A 23,266-nucleotide genomic window follows, 5' to 3' on the forward strand; every position below is an offset into this window, starting at 1 on the left:
TATAATGATTTAAAATTCACAGTCTGAAAATGCAATTACTGTTGTACCAACCTAATATTTATTGTGAACCAACTGAAGTAAACCCTTTAGACAACTTGTCTTCTCTGCCAGGCAGAAGGTAGAGAAACGACAGCAGGAAAAAGTGTAGGCTGAACATTAACACATCATCAGCTTTCCAAGTTTCCACGGCACTCTACACATGTACAGCTATGCTTTCACTAAAGAGACTATTTCTTCTCAATGTCTGAGTTTCCAGTCCAATTCAAGACAGGGATGACCAGGAGCCAGGATTCTAAGTCCAGGCAGCCCCATGGGCAAAGAGGGACAGAGTGAGTCAAGGAGGGCCTCTCGGGCTGCTGAGATGTAACCCACCGGTCACACCACTGCCCAGGCCAGGGCTCTCTTGTCCCCTCTTCTCTCCTATATATCAGCATACATATTCCCCCAGCTCAGGCTGACTCTGCAGCCCAGTGAGTTGCTGGATGCAGTGTCCGAGCCTGTGGCTGTCAGGCATGGCTATGGGGAGAGAGAGCTTCTGGAGCAGACCTGAGTTCCCTGCCCTGGTTAGGGCTCGGTGGTGCGGCAAAGCGCATGCCAACGCTTCACCAACTCCTTGGGTTTGCTAAGCATCTCGTTCCAGTGCTCCAGTTCTCTGCCGCGGGTGTACATGTAGGGGCCCACCACCACCCGGCCCAGCTCATGACTTCCTGCAGGGGAGGGAGAACATGGTCATTCTCGGAAGCTTAGAAGCCACCTCACCTAAGCCATCACCAGGGCCTTCCCTCTCTCTCACTCACTCCTTCTCTTAAGGGAAGTAGCCAGCTCCCTCCCTCTTTAACAGCCTCCAAAGGGGTCCTGACTTTGCTGTGGAGCTGGAGCTGAAGGGGAAGGGAGCCCAAGTAAAGAGCCTGCCCTTCAGTGCGGGCACCCATTCTGCCCCCCATCCTCCTGGTGGGCCATCAAACTGCCTTGCATCAAAGAGCTGAGGGAGGAAGGGGCCCCTCCAGAAAGAAGCCCTCTTCCCTCAGTCAACTTGTATATTCAGCAGGAACATGCAACAATAATTTTCGCCTTTTACCAAGTATCACAGTGGAGAAGGGGCCTCAGCTCTGACCCATGAGGCCAGCTGACCTGACAACTCTGCCTCAGTGACAGTGAGCCCTGGAGTGAGGGGCAGCGCGGGCTAATTCCACCCTCTCATCCACCCTGAACCTCACCCAGGACCCTCGGGGCTTGTACAGAGGGCGCGAGGCAACACAGGGCACATAAAGACCCACAGCACCAGGTCACCTGGCCAGTGCAAGTAGCTATGCTGTTTCCCAACCTCTCTGGAGATTTGCCCCAGGACGGAGTAGCAGGGGCCATCCTTTAACCTCTTTCTAGGGTCCTGTGGACAATGACACCAGATTAAAGCTGGGTGTGAGCTCCAGCTATCTCACTAGCAAGCTCCGTGTCCTTGGGTAAATATCTTAGCCTCTCTGAGCACTAGTTTCCTTAAGCACAGAACAGAAACCATACAGTTCCCTCCAAAGGGTCCACGCTTCCTGAATGCACAGCAGCCCCTCCTCAGCCCAATCCCAGGCTGACAGTGAGGGGGCAGCCTTACTGTCCCCTTCGGCGCTCTGCAGCACTGTCAGGCTGAGGCTCGCAGTGTCCAGCTCAGCGGGGACGGCTTTGAAGCTGAAGGTCTCGCTGTACACAGGGTTGGTGGAGCCCAGCACCGCCGAAGTCTTCTTGCACTTGACAAACTTGTTGTGGTTCATCAGAGACACTTTGACAAACACACCTGAGGGGCAGGACAGACTGCAGGCTGGGAGAGACAGGCAGGGGGCCCAGCCTCCTGCCCGTGGGAGCCTGGGTGGGCGGGCTCATGCCTCGCCTGGGTGCCAGGACCCCATTACTCACAACTGCTGCAGCCAAAGGGCGTTACAAGAGGAAACGGGGTTGATTAGCGTACTGCCTACAGCCAAGGAAATGCTTGGCTCCCTTCCTCTTCCTTCCTCTCTGCCTCCTGAATGCACCCAAGGTTTGGCTGGCCCTTGTTACTGCAGCCTGGCACCACACGCCCATCCGTCCCCATTGTGGGGTGGATCCTCCTTGCTGGGCGCCCAGGCCTCCTGGGGCCCTTAAGCACCCCATTCAGAGGTCAAGTTTTTTAGTTTTTTGGGGGAGGAGTTGCTGTTAGATGGGTTTTGAATCCACAGTGGAAGGCTGAATGCCAGCTTGCTTATAATGACCCAAATGCAGAGATGCACAAGGGGCAGACAACCACCCCCTTGCTGGGGGCCCCACAATGGGGCTGGACATTTAGGGTGAGCCAGAGCGGGGTCCGCACTCCTCCAGCTCCTGAGTTCTAGCCGAGTGTCAAGCTCTGCATGCAGGGACACCCTGTTCGCTGCTCCCTGCCCTGGGGGGAGCCCTCGCTTGGCAGAAGGGCAGGGCTGGAGACAAGCAGCACAGTACAGGAGCCAAGGCACTGCTTTGGGAAAAGGGAGGGGCAGGTTTGGTCTTAGGGTTCTTAAGGGTCTTGGTGAAGGCCAAGGGGATGCAGCCTTGGAATCAACATAAGGAAGCAATTTCTCACACCCTAGCTGTGCAGAGCGGAGAAGGCAATGGCACCCCACTCCAGTACTCTTGCCTGGAAAATCCCATGGGCAGAGGAGCCTGGTTGGCTGCACTCCATGGGGTCGCTAAGAGTCAGACATGACTTCACTTTCACTTTTCACTTTCATGCATTGGAGAAGGAAATGGCAACCCACTCCAGTGTTCTTGTCTGGAGAATCCCAGGGATGGGGGACCTTGGTGGGCTGCCGTCTATGGGGTCGCACAGAGTCAGACACGACTGAAGTGACTTAGCAGCAGCAGCAGCTGTGCAGAGAGGGAGGGTGTGGCTTGGGAGGCAGCAATGCTCCTGGTAGCACATGCAAGCAGAAACCGGATGGCCAGGGTTGAGGGCCAGACTCCAGGCTCCAAGATCATGGGCTGGGCCCTGCCCCAGGGGGAAACCTTACTGACAAAACTCGTGTTCTCCTGGAGCCGGAGTCCCTTGGCTCGCAGCACAACCACGGTGAGGCGGTTCAGACGGTCATTGTAGCTGAGGCAGAACTGGAGGTCACCAAATTCGGAGGGAGCCTGGAGAAGCCAAGAGGAAATCACCCCAGGTAGGTACTGGAGGCCCCCATGCCTTCCTCCTTCCTCCTGGCAGGCAGGCCCGGGGTACTCATGAAATAGCCATACTCCCTCCTTGAAGCCCACCCAGCATTTTACAGATGGGGAAACTGAGGTCTGGGGAGTTGAAGGGGCCTGCTGAAGATTACATAGTAAGGACCAGAGCTGAGGATTCAAGCCTAGGAATGGGGAATTCCAAGGCCTATTCTGAGTCATCCTCATGGGGTTGGGGGCGGTGTTGGGGGGAAGAGTGGGTAATTTCCTTGGCAGGTCCATTTGAGGTGTCAACTTTCATAGCTATCTGATCTGGATGGGAATCCAAATGTGGTTTTTCCAGGATGCTCCAAGTAATCTCCAGGGCAAAAGAGCCTCAGGTGCACCTCCATTGTCCCATGCAGCTCTGGCCTGGGCCCACCACCGCAAGTCGCACTTGTAGGGGTAGTGGACAGTATTCTGCTGGGCCACACCTGCTGGCTGTCTACGGTAGTCAGACTCATGGTGGTCTGGCATGTGTCTGGTGACCCTAACCTTTACCTCCAGGCTCTCGGCTTCCAGGTCTCTCCAGAGGACGCGCCGGCAGTTGCCTGCCAGTGTCTCCTTCTTCAGAGGGAACAGCACTTGGCCTAGGAGCTGGTGCTTCCTCTGCCTGTCCACGTGGTACACTGAGAACCTCAGCACCCTCTGGTTGATGCTCTTGCTGGATACCTTGGAGAGACGAGGGCCCGGCTGGAGTCAGGTAGGGTCAGGGGATGGAATGACGTGATATGTTGTTCTGGAAACAGAATCTTTCCATGAGGGGTATCTCAACCAGGGACCTGCACACCCCAAACCCAGGCATCCTCAGGGGACCCTTTGCCACAGTGGGGCCAGTGTCCCCAGGAGGTAGAAGGCTATGCCAGAGCCTTGCCACACAGAGTGTGGTCCCAGAACCAGCAGCACCCACCACCCCTGGGACCTTGTTAGAAATTCAGGACCTTGGGCTCCACGCAGACCCACGAAGCAGAATCTACCATTTAACAGGCATCCAAGTGAGTTGCCTACACTAAAAGTGTGAGAGGTCCCATCCTGGATCCCAGGGAACCTCCCGTCTCTGCTATCTGAATTTGGCACCTGAACAGTCCTCTCCCTAAGACTCAGTCTCCTCACCTGTAAGATGGAATAATTGTTCTTACTCTCTGGGTTATAAAACCCCAATCAAAGGGCCTGGCTTATGGCAGATGGTTAATTAAATTTGATTTTCTTCTCTTTCTCTTCCCTAGAGAGGGAAGCACAGAGAGGCCAGGGTAAGGTTGGTGCAGGCACAGGGCAGGGAATACTTCAAACCTCCCCACCTTGGATTTTGAGGTTCCAAGAAGAGCAGGTTCACCTGTGAATTCTCACAGCCTGAGCCCAGCAGGATGGCCTCGGGCAGGGCCCCATGCCACCCCTCTTCTCAGTGCTCAGCCCCGGATGAAGGTAGAAATCACAGTCTTCCCAGTTGCAGACAAGCCTCTCCTTACCTTGCCAGTCAGCTTCCTGCCCTGCTCTTAAAAATGTTTGTCCAAGGCCTCTCGGGAGCTCTTGATTGCTGGCTTCCCATAAGGGCCCCAGTCACCTGCTGAGGTTCCCAAGGCCACTGTGTGCTTGGCTCAGTGCCTCATCACCTCAGGACCCTGAGCTCACCTGCCCACCATGATGCAGAGGTACCACCTGTCACAAGATGGCTCTCAGGTCCTGCTCTGGCCTCTGACAGGACGGGTGAGTCTGGTCCCCACCCCAAGAGGCCTGGGCAGGGCGGGGTGGAGGGGGGGTTCACCCTCCACCTTCCATGCATAACCATGTCAGAAATCTCATCATGTTCCAGGGTCTTGGCTGCCTTCCTGAGTCCCATAAGCCAGGGCCTGGCATTCAGTGGGTGCTCCAAGAATATGTTTCTCTTTCTCCCCTCCAGGCAGCCTGTACAGGAGGAGCCCAGCCCTCTGCCTCCTCATCCTTCCAGCCTATCATCTGCCCCCACCATCAAGGGTCAGGGCTCTTGTACACCCTGGCCTGGCAGGCGGGGTAGAGTACAGCCTGTGGCATGGGGTCCCTGGGGGCTGCTCAGAGGTCATACCTGAAAGACGAAGTGTTCGTCGAACTGTGGACTGGTGGTTCTGTGTTTGGTCTTAGACTGGAGGAAGCGCCGCTCATCGGGCAGCAGGTGGAGCTTCACCAGGGGGCTACAGTTCTCTGAGGGGGCGTGCAGCCGCTGTGCCTTGATCAGGCCCACCAGCAGCCGCTCGGCCTCCTGCTGGTATTCCACAGAGAACCACAGCCGTCCCAGGCAGCCCTCAGGGAAGTCAGCCTCACTTTGGTCCTCTGGGATCTTGTAGAGCTCAGGGTTGATGGTCCCCACCACACATGCATCTCCTACAACACAGGGACTGGGAAGACTGGCAGGCCAGGGGAAGGCAGAGGCGTGGGGACCGCAAGCTCTGGCTCTCCCTCCCCTCCCTGCCCAGCCCTTCTTGGCTGAGTCTTGACAAGGTAGTTCACCGGCTTCTCCTGACCACATTCGCCCCACTCTCTTCTCCAGACTAAACACAGCTCCTCTCTCTAGTGCAGCTCTGCAGGACGCATTCTCAGCACTAAGACATTCTACATCTGGGCCTGCTCCTCCTGGGACTCCTAGCAGAGGACACAGTATTCATTCAACCCTTGCCCCCATGACTGACCCCCACCGCTAGAGGTCAGGGCCGCCAATGTGGGTGCAGTGCCCAGCATCTGGCCTGGCTCCTTTCTGTGGTGTCCCAGAGGATGTCTCAGTGATAAAATGCTGCCTGTTGTCTTCCTCTTTAAATTGTAAGGGCTTAGCTAATTACTGGGTGGTTCTTAGCGAGGTCTCCAGAGCAAGGAGGTGGGCAGAAAGCTGTGTGCCCAGCTTCCACCATTCTGCTCTCTGGATTGGCCAACCCATCATCCTGGAGGAGGACCCAGCACAGGAGCTGCACCTGGGAATACTGGGTTTCAACCCCAGATTTGTCGCTTACTGCCTCTGTGACCTTGGGCATGGCACTGTTACCCTCCCGAGCCTCAATTTATTAATGTGTAAAATGGGGTGATTCCCCCAGCCATGGTCTAACTCCAAAATGGCACGTGAAGCCATACCTAGCCCTGCCTGGGATGCAGCAAGCATTGGTAAACTGAAATACCTAGAAAGAGTGGTCACTGGGCAACTCTGGCACCCTGGGTCCCATCTGGACTCTTTTCAGGAGCCAGGCCCATGAAAGCAGATGGGTCAGTCCTGGCCTGGGCATACCATGACCCCTGGGCAGGCCCTGGTGGGCACACTCACCAAGATTGCTGCCAGTGGTGTGGGGCAGGAGCTCCGGGGCTGGGCAGGGGTCCTGTGGGACCTGGGCCCACTCTCTGCTGCTCAGGGGTACCCAGTCATGGCTTTGGAGGGAAGGGGGCACCACAAATGGCACACCTGGTGTCCTGTCCAGAGGCAGGGAGATGACACATAGGTGGCAAGTGAATGGTATGGCTCAGAACGCTCAGCCAGAGACTAAGAGTCAGGAACTAGAGGAGAAAAAGCCAGCAGGAGCCGGGGGAGGCAAGAGCACCGTCTTCCGGGCCCACACCAGGGGACACGCACAGCCACCTCCTCCGTCTGCCCACAGCCGTGGTGAGTGGAGCAGGAGCGCAGCTCCTGGAGTCAGTCTGCCTGAGTTTGAATGCCTGTTCTGCCACTTCCTAGTTGTGCTATCTGGACTTACGTCCATTGAGCCTCAGTTTCCTCAGCTGGAAAATGGGCTTCATAACACCTGCCTCATAGCTGTGGCTCAGATTCTGGGGTTTCTTTGTGATTGCTCCTGGCCTGCTGACAGCATAGAGGAGGCGCTCCATAAACAAACAGACCTTTCCTTCTCCACCCCACTCCAAGGGAAACTCCACAGGGAGGGCCTGAAGCAAGGCCAGGAGCTCCCTTAGCCCCACATCCTGCCTCACCTGCTTGCCTGGGTCCTGGCATCTGGAGGGCAGAGCGCGTCTCCCTGTGTGCTGGAAGCAGCCGTGGTCCCTGACAGCTCCTCATAGGTGAATGTGGCACAGAGTCTCTTCCAGAGATAGAAGCTCACCCCAATCAACAGCAGCAGCAGCAGCAGCCCCCCAAGGATGCCCCCAATCACCAGGGCCACCTGCTCTGGGGGCAGATACCACCAGGACTGTGATGCCTGGGGAAAGTCACTCCCCTTCACACCACGGGCATTCTGGAGACAGAATCTGGGTAGCAACCCCACCTCCCTGGGTTGGATCCCAGGAATAACACAGAAGCAGAGCTCATGTGCTCATGCATCTGCTGGGGAAGGGTGCTGCTGGCGCGGCTCTTCTGGGTCTCAGGGGAAAAGCCATTGCCCTAGAGGTCCTAATGCCCCGTACAGAGCTGTCTGGTTCTGGACTTGGAATCTTGGGTTAAATGAACCATTTTTCCTTGTGCTTCTGTGTAGAAACTAAGCCTTCTCTTATCAGAACCTCCATCTTCCCTGGACTCCTGTTCAGGGTGGTGGGCAGCAGGCGCTTAAGGAAAGCCAGGGAAGAGATGATGCCCTGGGTGGCATTCAGAGCCCTATTCTTTGGGTCCCGGAACCTGCTGAGAGGTTGGGCTCTTGCTTTAGTTCTGTAACTTTCTCTAAAAACCTCTCCTTCCCTTCAGCCTTCTATCGCAGCAAGCCCACATATAGGGGAGTCGGTGGGAGGCGGTGGAGGAGGGGAGCAGCGAGTGTGAGAAACCAAGACACACTGGCACTCTGCTGCCAGTAGCTGCCCCCACACTTGCCCAGACCCGGGAGGCTTCACCCTGAGCTAACTGAGAGAGCTCTGCCCCTCTATCCCGCACTAGGCGAGGAATGTCCCTCCTTTGGGTCACGCTTGAGCCCGGGGGCTTCCCCGACCTGGGGATCAGGAGGTAAGAAGGAAAGACACCCACACCTCCTGACCCGCAACTATCTACCAGGAGTGGGCCTCAACTGTATCCCCACACCTTGCTAGGAGCGGAAAGCAGGGCAGAGGCAGCGCCCCAGAGGGTGGCAAAGGGGCACCGCGCGGCGCCGGGGGCGTGGGAGGGCAGGCGAGGGCACTTACCTTCCATGGGGTTGCTCTAGCCGGCCGTCGGGGGCGCGGGCCCGGAGCTTGATCTCGCCGGTGTCTGTGCCTTCAGCCGCTGCCAGGCGGTTTTAAAGCGCTGAGCGGGAAGGAGGGGTGGGGGTGGCGGTAGAGGGCGGTGCCTTGGGGCGCTCGGGTTAGCGGCGGACGGCGCGAGACACAGACCCGGCTCCCAGAGGCCGCAGCTCCGCCCGGCCCGGCCCAGATAGCGGCTCGGGAGGGGCGCGGAGTCCACCATGCGCTGCTGGAACCCCAGGGCTCCGCTCAGGGCTGGGGGCCTGGGGCTCCGTGCGGTTAAGGCGCCAGGGCCAAGCCTCCCCGGGCCGAGCTAAAACCTCCTCTGCGGGCTTTTCGCCCCTGACGACCTTGTCTTGCGCTGTGCTCGTCTAACAATGCCCTCAGCCAGCGTGCCCCGGTTCCCCGCCCCGTCAAGGATGCGCACTCCCGGCACCCGCACAACCTCCCCGTAGGGAGCTGTTGTGCAGGCGTCTTAGACCTCAAAGAACCTGTTAGTGGAGAAGGAAAGGAAGTTATTTGTCCGGGGAGGAGGTGGGTCTTGTTATTTTGGGGCTTTGATGGTTGTGTCCAAAGACAGAGCCTGAGCCTGGACCTTGCTCCCACGCGGTACCAACTGTATAGGAGGGTTCCCTTTCCTCCACACTCTCTCCAGCACCCATTGGCAGACTTTTTGATGATGGCCACTCTGACTGGTGTAAGGTGATAGATACCTCATTTGATTTGACTTGCATTTCTCTGCTAGTTAGTAATGTTGAGCATCTTTTCATGTACTTTTATATGTTAGTTATACGTCACCTTTGGAGAAATGTCTATTTAGATCTACCCATTTTTTGATAGGGTGATTTGACTTTTTCACATAGAGCTGCATGAGCTATTTGTATATTTTGGAGATTAATCCCTTCTCAGTCGCTTTTTTTGCAAATATTTTCTCTCATTCTGTGGGTTGTCTTTTTATTTATTGTTTATGGTTTCCTTTGCTATGCAGAAACTTCTGAGTTTAATTAGGTCCCATTTATTTATTTTTGTTTTTATTCTCATTACTCTAGGAGGTAGATCCAAAAAGATATCTTTGCGATTAATGTCAGAGTGTTCTGCCTATGTTTTCCTCTAAGAGTTTTATAGTGTCCAGCCTTACATTTAGAACTTTGATCCATTTTGAGCTTACTTTTCTGTAAGGTGCTAGAGAGTGTTCTAATTTCATTCTTTTACATGCAGCTGTCCAGTTTCCCCAGCACCACTTAGAGACTGTTTCTCTACTGTATTTCCTTGCCTCTTTTGTCATAGATTAATTAACCATAGGTTCTGCCTCCCTCTTTCTTATAAGAACCTTTGTGATTTCATGGGGCCCACACAGATAATCCTTGATAATCTCTGCATCTCAAGGTCCTTAACTTAATCATATTTACAATGTCCCCTTTACCAGGTAAAGTAACCTGGTTCCAGGAACCAAGGAATGGACATTTTTGGAGCCATTATTATGCTGAGCACAGTGTCTGGGCAGCCCTCAGGGAGAGATGGTTTATATTCTCCTACCTCTTGCTGTCTGGAGCTCTCAACACTCCCAGGCTGGGACCAGACAGCTAGCAAGGCCCTTGTGCCCCCAGATGGTAACCCTCCAGCCACCTTATTACCTCAGCACACTGGCTCCCCCTTGACCTGCAACTGTCCTGCTTGCCTGACCATCCCTCCCTGATGGGCATGGCACAGACTCAGGTTGGCCACCTGCACAGTTGGGCCTCAGCTTCCTGGGGATCTTCTGAATGTGGGGTGAGGGAGTAGCTGCTCTGGAAAAGGCTATGCCTGTGGCTAGTCTATGCCAGGCTTAGAGCTGTCCATCCTCTCCCAGCCCTGTGCTATACCATCCCAGGGCCCCATCACCCTCCTTGGCTTCCTTATCTCACCAGTCACACCCAAGCAGTCACCAAGTTCTGCCAGCTCTTCCTCCTCCATCCATCTTCATCTCCATCAAGAACTTTGCCCAGGTCTCCATTATGCCTCACCTCCTCAACTTCCTCTCTGCAGTTTAGATTCGATCTCCTACTCCTGCCCTCAGCTTATGTCTTCTAGGCTCCTCTCTCCATTCTCACCCACATGGACACCCTGTATTCCTCCATTTTTCTGCCATGCTCAAGGTCCAGACTGATGGAACTATTTCTGGCAGCGCTGCTACTGAACTGGATGTGTGCATGCGTGTGTGCGTGTGTACTAAGTCGCTTCAGTCATGTCCAACTCTCTGTGACCCTATGGACCATAGCTCACCAGGCTTCTCTGTCCCTGGGGATTCTCCAGGCAAGAATATTGGAGTGAGTGGGTTGCCCTGCCCTCCTCCAGGGGATCTTCTGGACCCAGGGATCAAACCTGCATCTCCTGCCTCCTGCATTGGCAGTCTGGCACTGGATACCTTCTCATTATACTGCCCTCTCCTCGTGGCTCATACCATGAAGAATCTGCAACATAGGAGACCCAGGTTTGACCTCTGGGTCGGGAAGATCCCCTGGAGAAGAGAATGGCTACCCACTCCAGTATTCTTGCCTGGAGAATTCCAGGGACAGAGGAGCCTGGCGGGCTACAGTCCATGAGATGACAAAGTGTCGGACACCACTGAGCAACTAACAGTTTACTTTCACTTCCTACCCGAGATATTCGGGCCCACTATCCTTCCCCACTGCTTATCCTTCAGAATGAAGTACTATGACTCTCCTTCCTTCTCCATGAAGCTCCTTCCCTATCTTCACTGCACCTGTAGCTGCCATGTTGCTTTATAGGACTCTGTGTCTGTGAGTGTCACTCCAGCTCACTCTCCCAGGCAGACCAGGACTTCTGTGAAGGCAGGGGGCCATGTCTTATTTATCTTAGCATTCCCAATACCCGCCTCCAGGCCAAGGCAGTGCAGAATGGTGGATGAAGAACTTGTGCCCTCAGGCTGAGCTGCTTCTCGGCTTCCTCCACCTTTGTCCATATACCACACATCTTGGGTCCACCCTTCAGGGTCTGACAGGAGCTCCTTGGCCTAGCCCTGGAGACCAGCTGCCGGGTCTGGCACTCACTTTGCTATCACTATCTGCAAGCACCTTCCATGTCCAGCCAGCCCATTGAGTTTTGAGTCTTTCTTCTTCCACTAGAAGATGAGAGCAGATAGCAGGAGGTAATGCACCTTTCCTGTTGCTCCTTATGTCCTGGGTATCGGGTTCCTGATTCCACTCAACTCTGCCTGTGTCAGCCAGCCCTGCAGGGACCACCCCTTTAGACGAGGAAACCAAACCAAAGAGTTTCCATTGCCCACCCAGTAAGTGGTGGAGCTGGACCCGACACCTGGCCCTTCTCATTCCTTTCTCGTCACTGACCACTGAAGGCCCAGGCAAGGCCCCAGGGGACCATTTCCTGTGGTGATGACCGTGAACAAGGCCAACAGCCACATGCACTGTGCTTAGTCTCCCTCAGTCTACTGTCCTGTGGAGGTTCTAAGACCAGGCTGGCCTGGAACCAGCTCCATAGAACAGAATGGCCTCCGGTTCTGGCTGCCGTCCGGGCCCTGCTTCCTGTTTTCAGGTCTTGCTTAGGATTCTCTGGGAGCTAGGAAATCTGGAAACAGCAGCAGACAATGTTTCTCTTTTCCATGGCCAAAAGGAAGTCATATTTCCACTGGAAAAAGCATTTCCAAGGAGGTTTGCAGGAAGTCCAAGTGTTTAAAGGCCTGAAAATGTCTGCAGGTGATTAATAATTCAGTGCAATGGATGATTCATGAGAAAGGCCACTTTTAATTAACCTTAAGAATTAGCCCTGTCTAAGGAAGTGTCATCTCTCATCACTTAGGAACAGAGAGGCCAGAGCAGGATAAAGGCCATGCTGAGAAACATGTGGAAGACTGTGTTTCTGACATTTATGTCAATTCCAGCCCGGTCACCCCACGTCCCTCTTTGTGAGGTGGGGGAGGGTTCCCCCTTCTGCATCATCTCTATTCTCTGGTGTTATTAAGGAGGCCTGGCGTGCTGCGATTTACGGGGTTGCAAAGAGTCGGACATGACTGAGCTACTGAACTGAACTGAACTAGCATGAATTTCCCATAACCTCTTTTTCTGAGGATTTTGGAGAGAGTATCTGTCCTTGTCATGTCCGAAGGCCCCTCCTTCTCTGCACTCCACCAGGCTGGCTCCAAATGTGTGCCATCCTAAGGACAACCACCCAGGGTCCCAGGATGGAGACCAGAGCCCATGGCTTACTGCTGCCTCCCAGGAATGTTCTTGGCTTCCCGGCTCAGTTCTCCCTGCTTCCCGTCCCCTGCCTGGCAGCCTTTTTCCTCTCCTGGCAACAGCATCCTGCCTTTTCTTTCTTAAGAACTAGAATTTTCTCTCCTCCTTGTTCACATAGTAACTGATGGAGGTGGATCTCTTCTGTTTCCCCACATCACCAGATCACCTCTGTTCTGGAGCTTTGCATATGACCCAGGCCACAGGGGTAGATTCAGGGGTGAGTCATGAGCTGCTGCTAAGTTGCTTCAGTCATGTCCGACTCTGTGCAACCTCATAGACAGCAGCCCACTAGGCTCCTCTGTCCCTGGGATTCTCCAGGCAAGAATACTGGAGTGGGTTGCCATTTCCTTCTTCAATGCATGAAAGTGAAAAGTGAAAGTGAAATTGTTCAGTCGTGTCCAACTCCTAGTGACCTCATGGACTGCAGCCTACCAGGCTCCTCCGTCCATGGGATTTTCCAGGCAAGAGTACTGGAGTGGGGTGCCATTGCCTTCTCCAAGTCATGAGCTAATCAGGATCAATCCTCGAATTTTTGTGGGATCACTCCCTTTTTCGGTGTGTGTTGTTGAGCTGAAGGAGCTAAGTCTAGGGCCTTTGGGAGCACCTGTGTGGAGGAATGTATGTGAGACAGGAGCTTAGAGAAGTGCAGGCCTCCTGATGAATCTGTCTGGCCCCTGGTCCTGCTGTTCAGGCAGCCATCTATCCTTAGGTGGTCCAATAAATTAAACCTTTTTTTTTTCTTGAACCAGTATGAGTTGATTTCTGATATTTGAAACTAACACTCAATTAATTGTTAGCCAAGGCAGGAGATGAATGATTGGGCAGAGGGGAAGCAAGCTCTATGAGTCTCTTTTTCCCATTATACTCAGGTGGAAAGTGAGGGACACTGAGGTGATGAGACTAAGAAGTGGCTGGTCAGGTTTGACTAGCAGGTCTAGCTCCAGGTCCCCTGAACACGAAGGCTGGCCCTCAGACAGAGCAGAAGTCAAACGTTAGTAGTTGCGGCTTGCAGGCTCTCGAGTGCAGCCGCACTAGCTGTGCACATGGACTCAGTTGCCCCAAGGCATGTGGTCTCTTCCCAGATCAGGGTTTGAACCCATGTCCCCGGCATTGGCAGGCGGATTTTTATCCACTGTACTAAAATGGAAGTCCCCATAATGTCAGTTTTCCAAAGTGGCTGAGAATCAGCTAGACAACTGGCCCATAGTGAGAAAGAAAACTCTGGAAGAGTGGAAGAGAGTAAGGACTTGGGAGATGCCTTTGTTGAGGGCCGAGGCTGTGATGTTGGACCCTTTGCAAGAGGGGCAGGTGGGTAGCCAAACTCTCCCCTCAAGCCCAGGGAGCTTTGGCTGGGTAGCTATGCTCTCCCTCAAGCCCAGGGAGCTCAGGACCACTCCGAGTGCTTGCTTCAGGAGGAAATGGATTGGCCGTTGGTGTGCACGGGCGACTGTGGCTTCTGGCTTGAGATGTCAGAGAGAGAACCAGAGACCAGAGCAATCTGCCGCCGTGCTGGGAAGCAGCTACACTCCCTCTACTGGGAGTCAGAGACTAGACGTGCCACTTGTGGTCGGAATGTGGGCCTGGGTATGATGCAGAACTACCAGTTACATATATACTCTTTTTAAGTTTATTTTCCATTAAAAGTTATTATAAGATACTGATTATAATTCCCTGTGCTACACAGTAGATTTTTTTAAAATCTATTTTGTATATAGTACTGGGTATCTGTTAACCTCAAACTCTGAATTTATCCTTGTCCACCTCTTTCCCCTTTGGTAACCATAAGTTTGTTTTCTATGCTATAGTAGGTTTTTTTTTTTTTTTTTTATCAGTTAAGACTTATTTTGGCTTCTTCTTACAGAAAACCTGGTTAAATGTGTCCTAAACCATAAGGAAATTTATTACTGCATTTTATTAACTTGAAGATGCCATTGATTATGAAAATGTATCACTATTAACCACTTTGCATAAGAAAAGATGCTATCAAACCATGAAGCAATTCTTTATTATCAAATAGTTGAGATGTGACTTGATTTTAAAGGTGTTATGTGTGAAAAAGAATATGGCTCTAAGAATTGGTGAAATATGGTATTTCTTAACAAGAAATTGGAGTTAGATGGCCTCAGTTTGGTTTGGCAAAGAATATCATCCAGGACTGAGGCTCCCTGTGTCTTTCTGCTTTCCCATCTCAGCATGTGTCGCCTTAAAGCTGCAAGACTTCTACTATAGCACCAAGCTTGGTGTTCTCTAAGACCAAGTTCAAAGGCAGAAAAAGCAGGAAGAGAACAGGGTGGGATGAGTGCTTCTTTACTCACTCACTTCTCTCCTTTCATCAGAAAGCCCTTAGCATGTTGACTCTTATACATCATGGGCAAGACCCACATGGCCATGTTGGTTTCAGGGAAGACCAAGAAAGTGAATATCTGATTTTTCAGTCTTATAGTAGGAGATGAGCGAGGGCAAGGAACTTCAGAAATGGCTGTTTGTGTCAAGGGTTTTTATTCCCATTTTACAGATAATAAAATCTAAGGCTCAGAGAGCCTTAGTTATGTGTCCTTAGTTATCCACGAAGCACACATAATTAGAAATTGGCCAGTCCTTGATTTGAAGCCAGTGTCGAGTGATCCAAAACCCACGCTCTTTTCATTCCCCCATGAATCATCTGTATGTTAAAGACCCACGATGACAAAATTCAAAGATAGAGAAGGTAAATAATAAGGAATGTATTTAAAGGCAAATACTGGACAACCTGTCAGTGGATCAAAGACATAAGAGTTTACTGTTCTCAGCAGCCCAGAGATTGGCAGTCTAGGAAAGGCAGTTGCTCAAAAATTTCATCAAGATTCCAGGCTCCCTCATTTTTTTCCTTTCCTTCCTTATCATGTAGCTTCTGTTCTATGGTCACAGCATGGCTGCTGCATCTGAAGGCATCGTGTCTAGCTTTCCTTACTGGTGATTCCCTCTTACATCCCACTGGTCAGTATGAGGTCACATGACTACCCTTAGTAACAGAGTTACATTAGTAGTGCTACCCGTTTTTCCCATAGCCCTGTCAGAGGGGACAGCTGGTAGGTGGACATGTTTTAGATCATGTGGCTATTGGATGGGAGAGGGCACCTGGCCCAGGTGCTGAGCTCATTGGCTGGCTAGAACTTGTGAGTTTTCTCTGGCATTAACGATCACATATGTCTATCAGATTCCTCTTGATTGAACTGAGAGTTTGGACAGATCACAGAAGCAAGCCAGCTAGCTGCAGAGGAAGAAGCAAGAAGGAGGCATTAAGAGAGCCACCAGGAGGAGCTGGGGCCTTGGTGATTCAAGGTATCCAAACAGCAGAAATTCTGCATCAGTAGAGGGCACTAGTTGGTAGAAAGAGTGGAGCAGAGAAAAGTCAGATTAGATGGTCCACTCAGCTCCAGGAAGGAAGCAATGCATCAATGGTTGTTTCTAGATCTGTCTTTCTTATTCCTGAGGTCTTTCCAATTAAAGATCAAATTCATAAGCATCCTTATAACAAACTTACGTTTTCCCAAGCAAGCATCAGTTCAGTTCAGTTCAGTCGCTCAGTCGTGTCCGACTCTTTGCGACCCCATGGACTGCAGCATGCTAGGCTTCCCTGTCCATCACCAACTCCTGGAGCTTACTCAAACTCATGTCAAAAGCAAGCATCAGGTGGTCCCTAACTTTGCAAGGCTGAACTCAGGCATCTGCCTTCCATTTGCCTCAGCAATACTCCCAGGCTTGGCAGAGGACTGTATCACTGAGGTCACTTTTGGTAAGAAGGGATGGAAATTTAACCCAACTAGTTTAAACAAAAAGAATATTTATTGTCTTCCTTAGACAAGTGGTCAAAGGTTGAGACCAGCCTTAGTTCTCACTAAGGTCAAAACTCAAAATGATGTTGTTAGGACCTTGCTTCTCTCAACATCCTGGCTTTGTCACCCTCGGGGCTGACTCCAGTATCAGGCTTTGTGTAAGATGATGGCTTCAGTCTCCACATTCCTTTAGCAAAAACAGTGAGTTTCTTTCTCAAGACTCCCAGAGAAATTCCTTATTGCATGCCATTGGCTCTAAGTGGGACACATACTTATCCTGAAAAACCTCTGAGGCCAGGGTAATGTGAGGCAGTGATTCCCTTAGGCTTGTCATATGTTCTTCCTCCTGAGACCCACCCAAAGCGCATGGGTGTGGAGGAGAGGAGAGGATGAGTAATTTGTAGCATACAGGTTGAACTGTTGCAATAGAAACTTCAAGTGAGGTTAGCTTAAGCAAGATAGAAGTTTTTCTTTCTTATGCAGCCTGGGAGCCCAGGAGTTTTCCCTATCTTGTTGCTTTACTAGCCCTAGGTATTCCGTATGTGTGTGGTTTGAGGCGTTTCAACACCTCCATATCTAGCCAGTGGGAACAGAAAAGAGCAGGGCTCACCCCTTCTGCTTACAAGCATCTCCTCCCTACACTGCAGTCCACTGGTCAGTTACTTGGCCAGATAGCTTCCAGAAAGATAATGAAATATCATCTTTTCCCCCTGGATTTCCATGTCTACAGATAAAAGGAGGAGATCATGATCATTAGGGGCCAGTTAGCAGTCTCATCCCCAGTCCATCCCTTTGGCCAATCAAATGTCTGTGTTCCTCATTCTCCCAGAGCTTCAGATGTCCTCTCCCAGGGGGAGGTGACTCCAAAGTTCCACCCAGTGCCTGCATCCAGCTCCCAGCCTAGGGTCTGGGTATGGACAGCCTGCAGTATGGAGTCTGCATGTGGTTCTTCATGGTTCAGTGCCCTCTAAAGGCATACACAAGTTAGCTGCTTCATCACACCCAATATACGATAGTACACAGGAACAGTATAACATGGTAGGGACCCTCGTCCAGAAGAAGGAAGAAATGGAAACCCATTGCAGCCACTGGTTGGCCACTGTCATCAAATCCCGGTAGGCAGAGACTGCAAAAGATCCCAGGGTGTGGAGCAACTTCCCTGGACGACAGCCTCCTCTCCAGGATTGTTCCTTTGGGCCCTGGTTGTCCCCACTTGGTCATTCTCTTCCATCCCCACCACAGAAGTGGGCATCCATGGCGCACCCCTCTTGGGGCTGCATAGCTTTTCAGCCCACTTCCTGCTGATGTGGGTTTTGTGGCTTAAGGTTGGTTAGTTTGAGTCAACAATGCAGGCTGGTGTTGACCAGGCTTGTGGTTTTTGGGGAAACATATATCCCTCAAAATCTTAGTTTGGGGCATGTAAGGAAATTTAAAACCCTGGTCTTTTATGTATGAGCTTGTACGCTATACCTGTTCCCTGGAGGAGCACACGACATAGGCTGGCCAATCAAAGAGCTACCCCCCAACTGGCCACCCTGGCCCGGTATTATCAAACAGGGTAAGATTTGATTTGCGGATTCAGAGATGTGAGGATGTAGATTTGGGGTTGCCAGCGACCTTGTTTCCCAAGGGAGACTAGGTAAGAATGACGCTAACCCAGAGGCGATCAGAGGGAAGGTGTGTAAGAGAGGCTTTAGATGTTGCAATATTCAAAGCTAGATTCGATAAATTCCTTGCTTTGCCTAAACTACAGAATATTAGCTCTTTTACCCAAGGTTCAGTTCTGATCAATGACTGGTTAGTAGGCAAGTCAGTTAGTTTAAAGACAATTGGGGAGCAATCTGATTCAGAATTTGTCTAAATTGTCTAGATTTTCTTCCTATGCTTTTTCAAGTTGCCCTTCCCACACTTAACTGGCAGAAGGTTTGATGACTCACTTTTCAGAGCACTTAACCCAGATCTCACAGGAACAAAACTGTCTTTTCATATCCATATCCCATCAGTTCACATGCAGTTTAATTACCTTGCATAATGACAACGTGTACGGTTGGAGTAAGTAAGTTTGGATACAAACTCACCTGACTCTTAATAAACTCACAGCTCAACTGGTGAGAGCAGAGGTGCCCAGTCAGCTAGAGTGTGTCCTCCTGGACACCAGCATCCAGAAGGATTTGTTCATTGTTTTTACTGAAGGAATGGGGACTGTGGCTTATTCTGAAAGTGTACAGTGGAGTTGTGTCAAAAGCACCGTTTATTTATTCATTTATTTTTGGCAGTATGCAGCATGCGGGATCTTAGTTCCTCAACCAGGGATCAAACCCGTGCCTCCTCTGGTGGAAGCGAGTAGACCACCAGCGAAGTTCCCAAAAGTACCTTTTAAAGTTTAACTTTCTAATTTTCTCTTGCAACTGTGAGTCCTAACTCAAATTGGCTTTTTTAAAAAATAAGATTCTTTCTTCATAATTGCTGGTTCCAAACTTATGTGGGCCCAGATATTTCTTGGTGATCTTCTATGGCATTTCTTTGGCTAACAGGCTCTTTCACTTTCTGCAATGACTATTTCAAACCTCCTCCTCTCTCCTTGCCTCTCCAACCTTTCCATCTTCCCCTTTCTGTCTCAGCACATGATTTTGCCTTTTATTATGCACAGAAATCAGAACCATCAGACAAGAAATCAGAGATCAACAAACTTCAATTTCCAGACCTCATGACCTATCTTGGTATTACTCCGTCATCTTTCTTCTTGTCCTCTGGTTACACAGAAACCATTTTACTCCCATTTACTATGTTCAGGATCCCAGTGGGGACCTTACACCAGCAGTGATTCCCACTCTTTCCTGTTCTTCCTCTACTCCTATATGGGCTCTTCTCCTTGCTGTCAAATATGCTCAATTTATTACAACATGCAGTGGATCTGTCTGTGTCTGGCTCCCCAGTCTCCATTCCTCTTTCTGCACCCTGAAAACACCCTGTTTGCAGTACTGGTGGGTCCTGTGTGATGTTCCTAGTGATGAATTTGACCAGATAATCCTCTCACCATCCCAGGACAGAGAGCACATGGATATAGCTCAGTCAAATGAGCTCTCTTGCTCCCCTTGCAGAAGGAAATGCCAACCCACTCCAGTGTTCTTGCCTGGAGAATCCCAGGGACGGCGGGGCCTGGTGGGCTGCCATCTATGGGGTCGCACAGAGTCGGACATGACTGAAGTGACTTAGCAGCAGCAGCAGCAGCAGCTCCCCTGGTTCTTTGAATTTCAAGCTGAGAGGCACAGGAAGGACAGACAATTGGAAGCCTTCCTTCCAGGGTGGTGACAGGGCGAGATGGTGGGGTGCTCCCTGATGCTGAAGTCTACACTCACCTGGCTACTATCTTGAGGAACCAAGACCAGCTCTCCAGCATTAGCTTCCATCCCAGACTCCTGATATCGCCCAACACATTCCTTTTTTGCTTAACTGTGCCAGTTGGTTTTTATTGCTTGAAATCAAGGAAACCCACTACATGATGCATCATATTTTAGAAAGAGCCAAAAAACAATACCAACACCAAAAAAAAATTTTTCTTTCTTGATCCTACACCCCTTTCCCAGTGACACCTTTCTTACCTCTCTTCTTTACGGCTGCCCATAAAAGAGTTGACTGCACAAGCAGTCTTCCATTCCCCCCGCCACACCCCTTGATTCATTCTTCCATCTGCTCCGGTGACTTCTGCTCCATTGCCTTGTTGAAGCTGTTTACTCTAAGTGCCCAGGGTCACAGCAATGTCCTGGTTTCCTTCTTTCCTTTCTGGCTGGTCCTTATCAGTCTTTAACCACGTGGTCAGTCACAGATGCCAACTCCAGTATTCTTGCCTGGAGAATTCCATGGACAGAGGAGTCTGGCAGGTTCACAGGATCGCAGAGAGTCGGACACGACTGAAGCAACTGAGCATGCGTGCACTCACAGGTGAGTCCTAGGTCCTCGTCTCTATACTCCCTGAAAACCTTATCCACTCCTGTGACTTCATGGCCCCCTGTGCCCATGATGCTCAGACTTCCTGGGGAACCTCAGTTTCTGTGTCACTCACCTCTCCACCTGCTGCCCCCATGGAACTCCTGAGACCATCACACCTGCTCCTTTTCGGTTGGGCTCTGAGTCTCAGGAAATGGCACTTGGCCCATAGGGTCGTAAGCCAAGTGCCTCCTCTCTCTACCAAAGCAATCAACAAACCCCACCCTGCTCCCACTTCATGCAGTCCTAGCTTGTATCTCCAGAACCTAATGCAGGAGGAGCTTGTTAAATATTTGATCAAATGACTGATAACAGCAAGAACACTCTGCAGAACACTTAAATTCTTTCTTTCCTATCGCCCTGTGAGGTAAGAATAATTATTCTGCAGATGAGGAAACCAATATTCAAAGAGAGGGATAGTTTGGCTTGGGTGTGGGATCCCAGAACCAGTGAATATGTGGGGTGTTGAGGTTGTAATTCCTGTCTGATTCTTCAGGTGTCTGGATTAGATGCCAGACTTGGGGCTACAGAAAGTGAATGGCGCAGGCTCTTGCCTGGGCTTCCCACTCTCCAAGGGCTGGGGAACTTTCTGCAGGTTCCCTCTTGATGTTAGGTGGAGGCACAAGGCTGGGGGAGACCAGAGAAGTGAGGCTGGTGCCTGAGGTCTTCCCAAACTGGAAGAGCAACAGAGATGGCGCCCCCTTTCCGGCTACTGAGCCAGAGGGGTGCAGACCCTTCAGTTAGGGGCTGGGCAAGCAAATCAATGGTCCTTGCAGCTGGGTTCAACAGAAAGAATCGATACTGGGACTCGATTCTCAGAGACAAGGGGCCCTGGGGATGGGTGATAGAAATCCCTGGAGGGCGGAAGGGGTAAGCAGCTGTCTGGCACGGGGGAGGCATGTTGGGAGCCTGTGCCTAAGAAGCCTGCTGCATGAACTGGAAATAGTTCTGAGCATGGAATCTATGGGTTTGAGGTTGTGGGGCCGGATGGAGGGCCTGGGTCTTGAAGGCGCCATGGATGCAAAGCTCAAAGGACCAGGCTCGGTGGTGGGGTCTGCAAGAGTGAACCTCAGAGGGTGGAACTATGGGGTCCAGGGCTTGGAGAATGGGCGTCCGCAGGGTGGGTCTAAGATGAACCCAACTAGGTATCCCATGCGCTGGGGTTCTCGAGGGCAGGACCGGAAGTCCCTCACTATTGAAGGATGGGGGCCAGGGTGATCAAGAACATGGAGCCGGGTGGTGAGAAAGAGGGTCTCCTGAGGGGCTCTTAGACCTCTGTGCTGGGCGTGGTAGGCCGGGGCCGAGAGGGCAAGGCTCTCTGGACTTGGGCTGGGGAGCTGGAGGATTGTAGGGAGCTGAGCCTATAAGGTTGGGGACGTTGGGGTTGGGTCGAGAAGATGGGTGTCTTGGGGCGGGTGTCGTTGGGAGGCCTGTAAAACTGGAGATCATTGTGGGGGCGGGGCCGAAAAGACGGGACGGTGAGACGTGCTGTGAAGAGTGGGTCGGGAAGAGGGACTAGGGGCGCGCGGGGCAGAGTCGAGGGGATGCTCGTGCGGCTGTAGGTTGCGGGGGAGTGCGGGGCGCGGAGGGGCCGGGGGCGGGGCCGGGGCCGGGGCGGGGGCGGGGCCGGGACGCCGGCGTGGGCGGTGGAGCGCGGGGGCGGGCCCAGGTGAGCAGGGCTACCGCCCCCTCCGTCCCTCCTCCCCCGGCCTCCCCCCGCCCCTGAGTCACCCAGCTGCGCTCTGGCTCTGGCTCCGCTGGCCGAGCGACGGCGGCTGGCGGCGTCTTCGGCCCAGGCCAGGTCCAGGTCCGGCTCGGCTCCATCTTGGGCGGCTGCGCCGGGCACCTGTGGCGGCCACAGGAGCAGCGCTTCCGCCGGCCTCCGCGGCCCCAGGCGGGCAAAAGGGTGAGAGGCCAGCTCCGTGCTCGCCCGTGTTGGGGCGAAGGAGGGTGGGATGGGCGGCACCTCCCCTTCTTGCGCCCGGGAACCCCACTCCTCACCTTTCTCTGAGCCCCGACCCTACGCATCCCGGCCCCCAGTGCTCAGCGCACCCCCGGGCTGCATCCCTCCTCCCATCTCTGGGCTCACTGCCTGAACTATCCCCTTTTCCACGTCTCCTCTGCCCATCCTCCCATTTCTCAATATTTGGTTCCCAGGACCTCGTCTCTTTCTGCCAACCCCCACCGTTCCTACCGTTTCTTCCCCCTTCCTTCCTCTTCCCTTTCCATCCCCACCCCTCATCCCACTCTCCTCCCACTGCCCCCAGCCCCTGCCCTCCCTTCACTCGCACTCCTCCTGCCCTCCATCCCTGCCCGCTTACCCCACAGGCCCCCTCTTCCTCCAGTCACAGTCTTTGCTGCTGGGAAGGTCTAGAGCCCCGCTTGGGGGGTCATGTTGAGGACCTTCTCCCTGAGTCCAGGTGGGCTTTGTGTGGGAGGGCAGGACAGGGCCCCTTGCCCTCGGGGAGAGTGTATGGCGCGGTGTGTTCAGGCCTTTGGCCCCGCAGCTAGAAGCGGCCTGCCGGTCTGGTGCGCAGAGTGCAGCTGTGTGGATGCTGTTTCCTGCAGGCTCGCACAGCAAACGGGCCTGTGTGTCGGCCCCGGTGGGTCCACGGGTGTGGTGTGGGCCTATACTGGTTCAGGGGACCCCGTGGCCACGCAGGTAGGGTCACACCAGCCACCTGGGCTGCTTCAGGTTTGGGGCAGCTGGGCCTGGAGGCTGACCTTGTTCATCTCCGGTTCCTCCAGGGAAGTATGGGCAAATCCTCCTCAGGGGAGGAATCTCTTGCCTGGTGGGATCTAGGCCTGTCTGTGGTGAGCAGAGCTGGGTCTGGGACCTCTGCCCCACTGTTCCCCAGAACCCTTTCCTGGCACAGCTTGTGACGTGGACACTTTGTTCTTAAGACT

At 52.6% G+C, this 23,266-nt stretch overlaps 1 protein-coding gene across 1 annotated transcript; it reads right to left on the reverse strand.

Annotated features, from left to right (window-relative positions):
- Window positions 1-6,616, reverse strand: SYT15B (synaptotagmin 15B). Its single transcript, XM_055566439.1, has 5 exons — window positions 5,261-6,616; window positions 3,703-3,873; window positions 3,012-3,132; window positions 1,607-1,786; window positions 1-707 (listed from the first exon to the last, which is right to left on the reverse strand). The coding sequence occupies exons 1-5, from the start codon at window positions 5,699-5,701 to the stop codon at window positions 565-567; spliced, it is 1,056 nt and encodes a 351-aa protein (XP_055422414.1). The 5' UTR covers window positions 5,702-6,616; the 3' UTR covers window positions 1-564.
- Window positions 6,617-23,266: the final 16,650 nt, after the last annotated feature.

This window comes from Bubalus kerabau, chromosome 1 (assembly GCF_029407905.1).
Source record: "Bubalus kerabau isolate K-KA32 ecotype Philippines breed swamp buffalo chromosome 1, PCC_UOA_SB_1v2, whole genome shotgun sequence".
Classification (NCBI taxonomy): domain Eukaryota; kingdom Metazoa; phylum Chordata; class Mammalia; order Artiodactyla; family Bovidae; genus Bubalus; species Bubalus kerabau.

Excerpts from the sequence above, each read along its gene's own strand:
- SYT15B (XM_055566439.1), bottom strand. The coding sequence starts at position 5,701 with ATGTGGTCAGGAGAAGCCGGTGAACTACCTTGTCAAGACTCAGCCAAG. Across the intron at positions 3,133-3,702 it reads TGGAAGCCGAGAGCCTGGAG|GCTCCCTCCGAATTTGGTGA; the intron begins GTAAAGGTTAGG and ends TGGCTTCTCCAG. Across the intron at positions 1,787-3,011 it reads GGAGAACACGAGTTTTGTCA|GTGTGTTTGTCAAAGTGTCT; the intron begins GTAAGGTTTCCC and ends CCTGCCCCTCAG.